Raw genomic sequence first — 14,782 nt, 5'->3', positions numbered from 1 at the left:
CATAGAATATCTCATATTCTCTGTTCATGCCCCGTGGCTCTAATGTCTGTAAGGCATATATCCAATATGCCTCTCGATATTTCAATAATATCAACCGGTTACCCTCACGACGTGGTAAATCAACCTGTTCCAGTACCTGGAATCGTAACTGTGCAACCGAATGTTCCTGATTCAAAAAATGAGAAGGAATGGGTAACAAAGTCTTTTTGCATCTAATGGTCGACTTATGTTGTGAAATATGGGTGGATCGTCCAGCCAGACAACTTTTGCCCCCACGCTGAAGGGTACCTTTCCCTGTTTGGGATGTTTACAGTGCTCGAACGTTACGAAGGGGGAATATTTCACTCACCTTAGGTCAGGAAAGAGATTCCCCATTAAAGGTTATTTTACATGTCAGTCCTCATTTGTAGTATATTTAATTAAATATCTGTGCGGTCTCTGATATGTTGGGGAGACTATTCAACATATCTGAGACTGCATTTTACAACATAAGTCGACCATATTAGATGCAAAAAGACCTTGTTACCCATTCCTTCTCATTTTTTGAATTGGGGACATTTGGTTGCACAGTTACGATTCCAGGTACTGGAACAGGTTGATTTGCCACATTGTGGGGGTAACAGGTTGAAATTATTGAAATATTGAGAGGCATATTGGATATATGCCTTACAGACATTAGAGCCACGAGGCATGAACAGAGAATGAGATATTCTATGAGTGATGGGGTTTGATTATAGATGTTTGTGAATAATATAAGTATAATCAATTTAAATTCCTCTGATCACGTGACGGATCACCACATGATGGGAAATTATATAATTTCTTATGCATTTCTTATTAGATGTGTGTGTACATACAGTACAGACCAAAAGTTTGGACACACCTTCTCATTCAAAGAGTTTTCTTTATTTTCATGACTCTAAAAATTGTAGATTCACATTGAAGGCATCAAAACTATGAATTAAAACATATGGAATGAAATACTTAAAGTGTGAGACAACTGAAAATATGTCTTATATTCTAGGTTCTTCAAAGTAGCCACCTTTTGCTTTGATTACTGCTTTGCACACTCTTGGCATTCTCTTGATGAGCTTCAAGAAGTAGTCACCGGAAATGATCTTCCAACAGTCTTGAAGGAGTTCCCAGAGATGCTTAGCACTTGTTCGCCCTTTTGACTTCACTCTGTGGTCCAGCTCACCCCAAACCATCTCGATTGGGTTCAGGTCTGGTGACTGTTGGAGGCCAGGTCATCTGGCGTGGTGACTGTGGAGGCCAGATCATCTGACGTAGCACCCCATCACTCTCCTTCTTAGTCAAATAGCCCTTACACAGCCTGGAGGTGTGTTTGGGGTCATTGTCCTGTTGAACAATAAATGATGGTCCAACTAAACGCAAACCGGATGGAATAGCATGCTACTGCAAGATGCTGTTGTAGCCATGCTGGTTTAGTATGCCTTCAGTTTTGAATAATTCTCCAACAGTGTCACTAGCAAAGCACCCCCCACCATCACATCTCCTCCTCCATGCTTCACGGTGGGAACCAGGCATGTAGCGTCCATCCGTTCACCTAAACGCAAACCGGATGGAATAGCACACCGCTGCAAGATGCTGTGGTAGGCATGCTGGTTCTGTATGCTTTCAATTTTGAATAAATCTCCAACAGTGTCAGCAGCAAAGCACCCCCAGACCATCACACTTCCTCCTCCATGCTTCACGGTGGGAACCAGGCATGTAGAGTCTATCCGTTTACCTTTTCTACAAAGACACGGTGGTGGATCCAAAGATCTCAAGTTTGGACTCATCAGACCAAAGCACAGATTTTCACTGGTCTAATGTCCATTCCTTGTGTTCTTTAGCCCAAACAAGTCTCTTCTGCTTGTTGCCTGTCCTTAGCAGTGGTTTCCTAGCAGCTATTTTACCATAAAGGCCAGCTGCACAAAGTCTCCTCTTCATAGTTCTTCTAGAGATGAGAAGGTGTGTCCAAACTTTTGGTCTGTACTGTACATACATATATGGGTGTACATCTACATGTCTAATGATAATAAAACAAGTATCGCCTGTGAGTCTTTATCCCATTAACATTCTGGGTAATATAGGATTTAACCCTTTAGGATACAATATTGCACCAATGGTTTGGATACTTGTATGTAGCAACTCACATTACAAATAGTTTCCATAGATATAATAAAAACAAAGTGGTTTATAACCACTTTATATAAAAAAAAAACTAACATATGCCACTATTTGTTTTACCAGTATCCAAGCAATTGTACCATATTGTATTCTAATGGGTTAATATATTAATGGTTTAAAGATTCCCTGGTGATACTTGTTTCATAAACATGTTGAAGGCATTTTAAAGATTTGTTAGTTATTGTATATCCACAATTAAGCTCAAAACGCTTCAAAATTTTCTGTATATTTCTATATTTTTTAAATAGATTTACAATATAATTGTATGACACCAACATATTCCGCAGCACTTCACAATTGATCTGGGACCTATATAGACAATAAAGACAAAACAAGGTAACACATTATTCAGTTACAGGCGTAGTGAGGGACCTGGTCACAAGCTACAATCTGAGGAAATGGGGAGAAACAATAGGTAAGAAGTGCTCATCACATATAGTCCAGCCATCACTATAATAACCGGGGAATGTGAGATAAAGTTGCATGAGCTGTCATCAGCCAGTATCTAAGTGCAGTTACTAGGTGCTATTGGGTGCATGGACGATATGGAGACAGATGAATAAGGGGGAACAGGAAAGCGTTTTGATTTGTGAGTAAGGGTAAGTTCACACAGTGCGTTTTTGCGCAGTTTTCGGGTGCGTTTTTGCTCAGAAAACTGCATGACTTTGCTTCCCCAGCAAAGTCTATGAGTTTTCATTTTTGCTGTCTGCACACAGCTTTTTTTTTTCAGCTGCGTTTTTGTGTGCAATGGGATGTTGAAAGACGCAATGAGAAATGCAAATAGGTGCGTTTTGGTGCGTTTTAGTGCGTTTCTAAGACCAAAAACGCAGCTATAAACGCAGGAGGTGGGTAGTAAAGTGACATGTACAGTAAGAGGATTCCTTCTGTCAGTAAACACAGAAGCGTGAATCCTCCCGGTACCGTCACCGCTGCGTCCACCTCCCGTCCTGTGCATGTATGCTGCCGTGCGGCGTCATGTACGGGCAGGAGGTGGAAGCGGCTGCGAAATCAAAAGTGAACAGTAGAAAAAAAAAAAGTCATACTCACCTGTCTGCAGACTCCCGGTGCCATGCCCGCTCCCAGATCCTCCTCATGGTACCGCCGCTCCGGGTGTGTGCAGTCTCCCCGGGTACGTATGCCTGCAGGATGCAGGACCTGGCGATGGATCACCTGATACAGTCACCTGACGCATCAGCTGATCGTAAGTCTCGGGCTGACGCCAGCGGCCGGCCGGCTTAACCCGTCAGCGGATGCCGTCAGGAGACTTCATCCCTGATTACCGGCAGCTGCTGCAGCGATCGGACGAGATCAGACTCTGCTCTAGGAGCTGCCGGTAATCAGCACATAAGTGAGTATTTTTTTTTTTTTTTTTTTTGCACCGATGCATCTGCTGATTGTATAAACGGCTTTTATACAATCAGCTGATGTGTAATGTGATTCAGACACTTGAAGCTGACACATCATCTGATCCCTTTGTCTTCCAACAAACCGATCAGATGATATTGGATCCGGATTGGACGGCGCGGGACTCTGACCCAGGATTACTGCGGAGGGGGGGTTCTTTATTTCAATAAAGATGGAGTCACTAATTGTGTTGTGTTTTATTTCTAATAAAAATATTTTTCTGTGTGTTGTGTTTTTTTTATCTTTACTAGAAATTCATGGTGGCCATGTCTAATATTGGCGTGACACCATGAATTTCGGGCTTAGGGCCAGCTATACAGCTAGCCCTAATCCCATTATTACCCAGTGAGCCATCCGGCATCAGGGCAGCTGGAAGAGTTGGATACAGCGCCAGAAGATGGCGCTTCTATGAAAGCGCCATTTTCTGGGGTGGCTGCGGACTGCAATTTGCAGCGGGGGTGCCCAGAAAGCATGGGCACCCTGCACTGTGGATTCCAATCCCCAGCTGCCTAGGTGTACCCGGCTGGACACAAAAATTAGGCGAAGCCCACGTCATTTTTTTTTTTTTTAATTATTTCATGAAATTCATTAAACAATTAAAAAAAAAAAAGGGCTTCTCTATTTTTGGTTCCCAGCCGGGTACAGATAGGCAGCTGGGGGTTGGGGGCAGCCCATACCTGCCTGCTGTACCCAGCTAGCATACAAAAATATGGCGAAGCTCACGTCATTTTTTTTGTTTGGGGGCGGCAAAGAAATCCTGCATACAGTCCTTGAAGGAGGATGCTGAGCCTTGTAGTTCGACAGCTGCTGTCTGCTCTCCTGCATACACTATTGGATGGAGGATGCTGATCCTTGTAAGTCTGCTCCCCCTGACTTTCCCTCCAGCATACAGTCCTGGATGGAGCATGCTGAGCCTTGTAGTTCTGCAGCTGCTGTCTGCTCTCCTGCATACACTATTGGATGGAGTATACTGAGCCTTGTAGTTCTGCAGCTGTCTGCTCTCCTGCATACTCTAGTGGAGAATGAAGAACATATTGAAGAAGGAAATGACATCAGACCTTTTTTTTTTTTTGTTCACTGATAAAAAACGCATAAAGACGCAGTGAGCAAAAACGCAGCAAAACGCACCAAATCGCAGCAAAAACGTGTGCGGTTTTTGCCGCGTTTTTTTGCCTCGGGTGCGTTTTTGTGCGGTTTTTGATGCAAAAAACGCAGCGTCAAAAAAACGCAGTGTGTGAACCTAGCCTAGAGGTGATAATCCAGACCTATAAAGATTTGTTTTTTAAAGAGTGTTTAAAAATGTAGGGGCTGGGTATTGGGTTGTCTGGGGTATTGCATTGTAGAAAACATGAGAGAGGTTTGGATAATGGAGGATTTTGGTATAAGATCAGTTGCATAATTCATTTGCCAAATTTTATTTTTTAATGAGGTTTATCTGGACTTAAATCTAGAAAATCTATTCTTGGGCATTTGGTTGTGATCCAACTCCAGATACGCCAACTGATCAGCTGATTGAGGAGTCTTGGCACTTTGTAACAGCCACAACACAAGGTGTGGATTGCAACTGTTCCTATGTTCTGTGGCCCCTTTTACCCCTTCACGACATATGACTTACATTTACATCATATGTCATGTCGCTGACTTTTATGTGGGCTCACACGCTGAAGATGGTTGAATTATTCAGCTATCTGTCTCTAACAAGCCGCTGGTGGAGCTCAGCCTGTGGCTGATAAGCTGTTAAATATCATTGTCAATTGACATTTAATGCACGCCAACATGTGCGGGGAGTACACGTCATTCCATGCGCCCATCGGTGTACAGATATTGTGATTTTGTTGCGCAGATGGGTTGCCATGATGGCCATGGTTTGCTGAAGATCTCTGTGCTTGTCTTGACTGTATTGCTGTGAAAGCCAGCATTTAGCTAGCGTTCATAGAAAACCGTGATTTCAACTATACATACTGTGGTGATATAGCACAAGCGATCAGATGATGACCGCTTCAGTTCCCCTACGGAGACTAACAAGTACAAGTAAAAGTTCAAATCATCCCCCTTTTGCCCCATTAAAAACAGTAAAAACATACAAATATTAGGTATTGTTATATTTGTGAAATCCAGATCTATTAAAACACAATAAATTAATCTAATCTGTAAATAGTGTAACAAGAAAAACACTTCAAAAGGCCATCTTTTTTTTTTTTGCACTGCCGCAACATTGCAATAAAAGACTATGAAAATGCCGCATCTACCTGAAAATGTGAATCCGTAATCCATTTCAGCTCAGCGTGCAAAAAAATAAACTAAAAAAAAAATAAACTCCCACCCAACCCAAACTGTTTTCTACTTTAACATTATATTAAGAAATAATCCACATGGAATTTGAGACCTATACTGCTCAAGGATGGACTGTATCTGGCAGTATAAAGATTAACATTGTAGACTAAAGGGGGCTTTACACGCTACGACATCGCTAATGCGAACTCGTTGGGGTCACGGAATTGGTGATGCACATCCGGCCGCATTAGCGATGCCGTTGCGTGTGACACATATGAGCGATTTTGCATCGTTGCAAAAAACGTGCAAAATCGCTCATCGGTGACATGGGGGTCCATTCTCAAAAATCGTTACTGCAGCAGTAACGAGGTTGTTCCTCATTCCTGCGGCAGCACACATCGCTCCGTGTGACACCGCAAGAACGAGGAACCTCTCCTTACCTGCCTCCCGGCCGCTATGCGGAAGGAAGGAGGTGGGCGGGATGTTCGTCCCACTCATCTCCGCCCCTCTGCTTCTATTGGGCGGCGGTTCAGTGACGCAGCTGTGACGTCGCTGTGACGCTGAACGAACCGCCCCCTTAGAAAGGAGGCGGTTCGCCGGTCACAGCGACGTCGCCGGGCAGGTAAGTATGTGTGACATGTCTGGGTGATGTTGTGCGGCACGGGCAGCGATTTGCCAGTGTCGCACAACAGATGGGGGCGGGTACCCACGCTAGCGATATCGGTACCGATATCGCAGCGTGTAAAGTAGCCTTTAGGCCTTTTACTTTTAGGAGGTTGTGTTCTGCTATGGACCATCTTTGATGTGATATGCTATTTATAAGAATTTTTTAATCTTGCTCTGCTCTCTTGTTTTTTGCAGGTGGCATCGGAATACTTCAAAGACATCCACCTGCTGCTGTTCGGCGTAGTCTGTCTGGCCGCCTCAATCCAGAAGTGGAATCTACACAAACGGATAGCGCTGTGGATGGTCCTGTCTGTGGGAAGCCAGCCTGGCTGGTAATGTTTTCTCATTGTCTTGTGGTTTGAAAGGATGGTGGAACAGAAAATGACCTATTTGTTTAAATCAAGTTGTTGTGTTAAATGTATTTTATTTTTATTTTTTTTTTATCAATAACATTTTTTTTATTTCCATTTTGCTATCTGCATTAAGAATAAAAACTAGCAATCTTCCAATTTTCACACTGGCCATTGGGGGCTATTCTTCATTTCTTCTTCATGTTCTTTCAGGAAATCCAGGTCCATTAGCAACAGTAGAATGACTCTATCTACTGTATTGTAGCATCTAATGAGTGTGTGCAAAGGTCATTGTGAAGGGAGGGGGAGGGTCAGTGAAACTACCTATTGTGAATTTTGTAGCCTACAATTTCAGGTGTGATTAGAAGAGTTAGGCTCTGTGCGCACTAGGCCGCTTTGCCCGTGGATTTACCCGCGGATTTGCTGCGGAAATTTGTTGAGAAATGTCTGCAATCTTTGTGCAGACATTTCCCAGCAAATCCTATGAGAAAAAAAAATAGCTGTGCGCACACTGCGGATTTTTCTCAAGAAATTTCCTTGAGAAAATTTTCTCGAGAAACTTTCTTGAGAAAATGAGCATGTCCATTATTTTCCGCAGGTACCTGCGGAATACCCCCGGAATTTCACTCCATTCACTGTAATGTAATCGTGAAATTCCGGGGGTATACCGCAGGTAGCAAATGATGTGCGGTATACCCCCGGTATAGCCGTGATTTATTTGCGGTAATGGTCATCGCTGCCTGCGGTTTTGCAGGAAGCGATGTCATTATGCCAGGAAGAGGAAGCGGAGCAGAGTAAACACAGACGTCACACTCCCTGGACGCCGCACAGAAGCGCTTCCGTGCGACCTCCAGGTGCCCGTGCAGTCTGTGTCCCGCTCCAGCCTCGCGGCTGCCTGCACTGCAGTGTGTCAGTGTCTGCCCGCAGTGTCAGCAGGTTGTCACCCTGCAGTGTCAGTGTGTGCCCGCAGTATCAGCAGCTTGTCACGCTGCAGCGCAAGCAGACACTGACACCCTGCAGTGCTGGCAGCCGCGGGGATGATGATCGCTGCTGTCAGGAGGTGAGATGAGGTTATTACCTGCTGTGACTATCTCCTGACGTCACCGCTGTCACTGCTGTCTATGCCCGTCTCGCGGGCGGCCCGAGACTGTCACTAGCGGTGACGTCACGGGCTCTCGCGATACTTCTGACAACGCGGCGGGCATAGAAGTCAGTGACAGCACGGACGTCAGCAGTACAGGAGATGATCACAGCAGGTAATGATTTCATCTATGCTCCTGATGGCACCGCTCGGCATCCCCTGCAGTGACGTGGGCTATTGATGTTAGCTCAGGTCACTGCATTGCTCTCCCAGCCAATGGGGAACATTCTGTTCTTCATTGACTGGGACAGCGACTATGGTATGGATCACCGTGCCCCCCCCCCCTTATTGGATTACGCCGGACGTGGAATTGATTGTTCTTTTCAATAAATTGGTTAAAGAGGGAATGTTTTGGGGAGTGTTTTTTCAAATAAAACTTTTTTTTTTTGTCTATTTTTTATTTCTTACTGACTGGGTTGGTGATGTCGGGTATCTGATAGACGCCTGATCTCACCAACCCCAGGGCTTGATGCCAGGTGACATTACACATCTGGCATCAACCCCATATATTACCTCGTTTGCCAACGCACCAGGGCAACGGGATGAGTTGGGGCGATGCGCCAGGATTGGCACGTCTAATGGATGCGCCACTTCTGGGGCGGCTGCGGCCTGCTATTTTTAGGCTGGGGAGTGTCCAATAACAGTGGACCTCCCTAGTCTGAGAATACCAGACCACAGCTGTCCGCTTTACCTTGGCTGGTGATCCGATTTGGGGGGGACCCCACGTTTTTTGTTTTAAATTATTTATTTAATGTAAAATAACAGCGTGGGGTGCCCTCTATTTTGGATTACCAGCCAAGGTGAAGCTGCCAGCTGTGGTTTGCAGGCTGCAGCCGTCTGCTTTACCCTAGCTGGCTGCAAAAGATGGGGGGACCTCACGTCGTTTTTTTTTTTTAATTATTTATTTATTTTATGGCTAAATACAAGGCTAAGCACCCTTTAGTGCCACATGAAAGTCACTAAAGGGAGCCAGCTTAGAAAATACAGGGAGGTGGGACATTATATAGGTCTTTCTCATCTATCTATCTATTCATCTATCCATCTTTCACTCTATCCATTATTTGTCTATCGATTATCTATATTATTTATTGCAAAACCGCAGGGACTAACCTGCGGTAAATCCGCGGCATATCCGCATTCGTTTTTCCCGCGGATTTTTCCGCAGGTGCGGAAATCTTCAACTCCCAGAAGTTTCTCGAGAAATTTTCTTGAGAAAAATCACTTTTCTAGTGCACACAGAGCCTTAGGGGTACTTCTCACATAGCGAGATCGCTGCTGTGTCACAGGTTTTGTGATGTACCAGTGACCTCATCAGCGATGTGTGTTACACTAAGCAGCGACCTGGCCCCTGCTGTGAAATCGCTGATCGTGACACACTGTTCTGGTTCATTTTTTGCTCGTTGGTCTCCCGCTGTGCAGCACACATCGGCGTGTTTGACGGCGGGAGACCAACGAGCACCGACTCTGTGTAAGCAGCGTACGCTGGTAACCAGGGTAAATATCGGGTAAGTAAGCAAAGTGCTTTGCTTAGTAACCCGATGTGTACCCTAGCTACGTGTGTAGGGAGCCAGCGCTAAGCGGTGTACGCTGGTAACCAGGGTAAATATCGGGTAACCAATCAAAGTGCTTTGCTTAGTTACCCGATATTTACCCTGGTTAGCAAGTGCAGCATCGTTTCCACGAGTCGCTGGTGGCTGGTCACTGGTCGCTGGTGAGATCTGCCTGATTGACTCTTCCTGACCACGATCCTGACCAGGTCGTGTCGTGGTCGGAATCGCTGGTACATCGTTTAGTGAGATGGTACCCTTACCCATCATTGTAATTTTGCCTGCCATGATAAAGGAGTATTGCTGTAAAATCTACCTGAAAGGGCAGGAAGCATGAGTCTAAAATAATCCCAGTGCAACATTTCTCATTTTGATTTTTTTAATACAGATTGATATAAGAAAAAATTGTCACCCTTTTTTTTTAAATATACATATTCCACAAAACCTGATTCATTTTCCTATGATACATTCCCTTTAAGTGCTTTCTGCTTGCTCTGACATGTCAGTACCTGACAATTGGCCTCTGCACAGTGGGACAATGTTCCCCATTGCTCCTGGGTATCCGCAACTCTTGTCTATTAAATCGCAGGATCAAAATGGTGTTCCATTTCTTATGCCATAATCAGAAATCCAAAGTTATTGTGTCAGGGGGTCAAATGTTTAGAATGAATCTCAGTTCACCCTATATCAGAAGAATGACAGGGATTGGTCCAAGTGACCACTCTCCCCAGTTCAGACACAAAATTCACCCAAAAAATAGCATTTTAGCAATGTCACTTACTGGGCTGCTTAGTGTAGTTTTGATAAAATCACAGTTTAATCAGCAGGAGATTATCATTAGAGGACTACTTGGCGTGCTGCAGGTAGTCCAGCATATTCATGAGCTTTGTATAACTGTTAAATCTGCTGCATACAAAACTCTGATTTCTTCAGCGCTCTATTGGGAGACCCAGACGATTGGGGTATAGCTACTGCCCTCTGGAGGCCACACAAAGCACTACATTAAAAGTGCAAGGCCCCTCCCCCTCTGGCTATACCCCCCCCGTGGTATCACGGGTTCTCCAGTTTTAGCTTTGTGTGCGAAGGAGGTCAGACATTCCATGCATAGCTCCACAGATTTTAGTCAGCAGTAGCTGCTGACTATTTCGGATGGAAGAAAAGAGGACACATATAGTGTCCCCAGCATGCTCCCTTCTCACCCCTGGATGGTGTTGTAAGGTTGAGGTACCTATTGCTGGTACAGGGCTGGAGCCTGACATGCTGTTTTCCTTCCACATCCCCTTGTAGGGCTCTGTGGAAGTGGGATCCTGCCGGCCTCTCAGCTCTGACGCCGGGCTCCATCCACAGACCCATTAGAACCTGATGGAGACGGAGCAGGAGTACGATCAGGGACAGGCCCTGCATCATACAGGTACTCTGTGTCCCCGGCAGGCACAGACACACTCCGGGCTGGCTGGGTGTTGTAGTGCGCCGGGGACCGCAACGTTGGAGTTAGTGTCCCTACAGATTACTGGGGGATTTTTTGTGTATGGGAACGCAGCGCCGACCCCCTCTGGACCGGGCGGCGCTGCTGTGACTTGTGGTGCGCCGGGGATCCGCCGTCCGCGCTTTTACGGCGGCGGCGGTTATAAATTGAGTCCCCGGCTTTTTGGGCCTAGGACGCCGGCAGCTCCGATTCGTTCCCGCCCCCACCCTGTCATTCAGGGTAGGGGAGAGACGCTGTTCGCTAGCAGCGACGAGGGCTGGAGCCTGATTTACATGCTCCAGCCCTCACACTAGGCACAGAGGGAAGCAGGCTTCCCGCTCTTAGCCAGGAACGCCCAGGGCCCGCCCCCCTTCTCTCTCAGGACGCCGGCAGCCATTACATGCAGTCTGGCTGGAGGAAGGACGCAAGGCTCTGGGAGACCTGGACTAGGGGCTATCTGGCGACCACACACCCGCTTTTTAAGCGGGCGGTAAGCGATTTTTCTGTGCTGGTCCCTCTAGTGCCTCACGGTGTATCGGTGTACTGTGTAGGATATAGAGATATTGTATTTCTTGCACTGTGAGGTCGCTTCTGGCTGCATCTCCCAGATCACTCTGTGGAAGCAACAACATGCCATCCTCAAAACGCAAGGCTGCCAAGGCTAGGGCTGTGTATACTGCGTGTGCTGCATGTGGGGCTAATCTACCAGCAGGCTCCGATGACCCCCATTGTGTGCAATGCTCCGACCCGGTGCTGCTTCGCCAGCCGGAGTCAGGAGAGGTAGTGACCCAGGCTGAGACGCTTGTAAGTTCTGCCCCGGTGACAGGGACAGACTTTGCAGTTTTTGCTGATAATATGTCTGTGTCGATGGCAAAAATCCTTGAAACCTTGCAATCTATGCATGGGGCTCAGTCTTTGGGCACGGCGAGGCCTCTGTCCTCAGGTCCCCCTCACTTGGAATTATTCCAGCCCACAGGGGGGTCCCCGGCTTCACAGGCCGAGGATTATGACTCAGATGATGGCCCCAGCCACCCTAAGCGAGCTCGCTGGGAAAGACCCTCGACGTCATCACACTGCTCAGGGTATCAGCGCAATCAGTCTCCCTGTGATGTGTCTGATGAGAGTGATCAGGAATCCATTCCTGGAACCCCTCTCAACCTGGATACCCCTGATGGGGATGCCATGGTAAACGACCTTATCTCAGCCATCAATAGGCTGTTGGATATTTCTCCCCCAGCCCCTTCAGCAGAAGAGGCGGCTGCGGAGCAGGAGAAGTTTCGTTTCCTTTATCCCAAGCGTAAATTGAGTGCTTTGTTGGATCACGCTGACTTCAGAGAATCAATCCAGAAGCACGACGCTCACCCAGAAAGGCGTTTCTCTAAACGATCTAAAGATACGCGTTTCCCTTTCCCCCCTGAGGTGGTCAAGCGCTGGACACAGTGTCCAAAGGTAGACCCCCCGATTTCCAAACTCGCAGCTAGGTCCATAGTTGCAGTGGAGGATGGCGCTTCACTTAAAGATGCCAATGACAGACAGATGGACCTTTGGTTAAAATCTGTCTATGAAGCTATCGGCGCGTCGTTTGCTCCGGCATTCGCAGCCGTATGGGCACTCCAGGCTATTTCAGCTGGCTTAGCAAAAGTGGATGCTATCATACATCCAGCAGTGCCGCAAGTGGCGCACCTTACCACGCAGATGTCGGCGTTTGCGTCTTACGCTATCAATGCGGTCCTAGAATCTACCAGTCGCACCTCAATGGCGTCCGCCAATTCGGTAGTTTTGCGCAGAGCCTTGTGGTTAAAGGACTGGAAAGCAGATGCTGGTTCCAAAAAATGTTTAACCAGTTTGCCTTTATCTAGAGAGAGACTGTTTGGCGAGCCATTGGCTGATATCATTAAGCAGTCCAAGGGTAAAGACTCCTCTTTACCACAACCCAGAACAACCAAACCTCAGCAGAAAAAGTGGCAGCAGAGGTTTCAGTCCTTTCGAGGTTCGGGCAAGACACCGTTTACCTCGTCCAAAGGGACTCAGAGGACGCAAAGAAACTCAGATTCGTGGCGGGCTCACACGCGCCCCAAGAAAGCAAATGGAGGTACCACTTCCAAAGCGGCTACCTCATGACTTCCAGCCCCCTCCCTCCGCATCGCCGGTCGGGGGCAGGCTCTCCCGCTTTTCCGGCATTTGGATGTCACAGGTCAAAGACCGGTGGGTGACGGACATTTTGTCTCGCGGGTACAGAATCGAGTTCAATTCTCGTCCTCCAGCTCGGTTCTTCAGAACCTCCCCACATCCAGACCGAGCAGATGCTCTGCTGCAGGCGGTGGACTCCCTAAGAGCGGAAGGAGTGGTGATCCCAGTCCCTCCTCAGGAACAAGGGCAAGGGTTTTACTCCAATCTCTTTGTGGTTCCAAAAAAGGACGGCTCGTTCCGTCCTGTTCTGGACCTAAAACGGCTCAACAAACTTGTGCACGCCAGGAAGTTCCGGATGGAAACCCTGCGTTCTGTCATTGCCTCAATGTCCAGAGGAGACTTCCTTGCCTCAATAGACATCAAAGATGCTTATCTCCACGTGCCAATTGCTACAGAACATCAACGTTTTCTACGTTTTGTGATAGGAGACGACCATTTTCAGTTCGTAGCTCTGCCATTTGGTCTGGCGACAGCCCCACGGGTCTTCACCAAGGTCATGGCGGCGGTGGTAGCAGTCTTGCACTCTCAGGGACACTCGGTGATCCCTTACCTAGACGATTTATTGGTCAAAGCTCCCTCTCAAGAGGCATGTCAGCGCAGCCTGAATGCTACGCTGGAGACCCTACAGTCTTTCGGATGGATCATCAACTTTCCAAAGTCGATCCTATCACCGACTCAATCACTAACGTATCTTGGCATGGAGTTTCATACTCTAGCAGCGATAGTGAAGCTTCCGCTGAACAAGCAGCGGTCACTACAGACAGGGGTGCAATCTCTTCTGCAGGGCCAGTTGCATCCCTTGCGGCGCCTCATGCATTTCCTAGGGAAGATGGTGGCAGCCATGGAAGCAGTTCCCTTTGCGCAGTTTCATCTGCGCCCACTTCAATGGGACATTCTCCGCCAATGGGACGGGAAGTCAACGTCCCTGGACAGGAAAGTCTCGCTTTCCCAGACGGCCAAGGACTCCCTACAATGGTGGCTCCTTCCCACCTCATTGTCTCAGGGAAGATCCTTCCTGCCCCCATCCTGGGCAGTAGTCACGACAGATGCGAGTCTGTCAGGGTGGGGAGCAGTATTTCTCCACCACAGGGCTCAGGGGACGTGGACTCCGCAGGAGTCCACCCTTCAGATCAATGTTCTGGAGATCAGAGCAGTGTATCTTGCTCTACTGGCCTTCCAACAGTGGCTGGAAGGAAAGCAGATCCGAATCCAATCGGACAACTCCACAGCGGTGGCATACATCAACCACCAAGGAGGGACGCGCAGTCGGCAAGCCTTCCAAGAAGTCCGGCGCATTCTAATGTGGGTGGAGGACAGAGCATCCACCATATCCGCGGTTCACATCCCAGGCGTAGAAAACTGGGAAGCAGACTTCCTCAGTCGCCAGGGCATGGACGCAGGGGAATGGTCCCTTCACCCGGACGTGTTTCAGGAAATCTGTCGCCGCTGGGGAGTGCCGGACGTCGACCTAATGGCATCCCGGCACAACAACAAGGTCCCGGCATTCATGGCGAGGTCGCGCGATCAAAGAGCTCTGGCGGCAGACGCCTTG

At 47.5% G+C, this 14,782-nt stretch overlaps 1 protein-coding gene across 1 annotated transcript in view; it reads left to right on the top strand.

Moving 5' to 3' along the window:
- Positions 1 to 14,782, top strand: part of LOC142254504 (solute carrier family 13 member 1-like) — a 244,630-nt gene that overhangs the window by 58,345 nt on the left and 171,503 nt on the right. The window contains exon 3 of the mRNA XM_075325593.1: positions 6,733 to 6,869. Within this exon, the coding sequence (XP_075181708.1) occupies positions 6,733 to 6,869 (137 nt within the window). The remainder of the gene's footprint in view (positions 1 to 6,732; positions 6,870 to 14,782) is intronic.

Source organism: Anomaloglossus baeobatrachus, chromosome 10 (genome assembly GCF_048569485.1).
Source record: "Anomaloglossus baeobatrachus isolate aAnoBae1 chromosome 10, aAnoBae1.hap1, whole genome shotgun sequence".
NCBI lineage: Eukaryota > Metazoa > Chordata > Amphibia > Anura > Aromobatidae > Anomaloglossus > Anomaloglossus baeobatrachus.
Note: the sequence above shows the minus strand (reverse complement) of the source record. Positions and strands in the feature narration are given on the sequence as shown.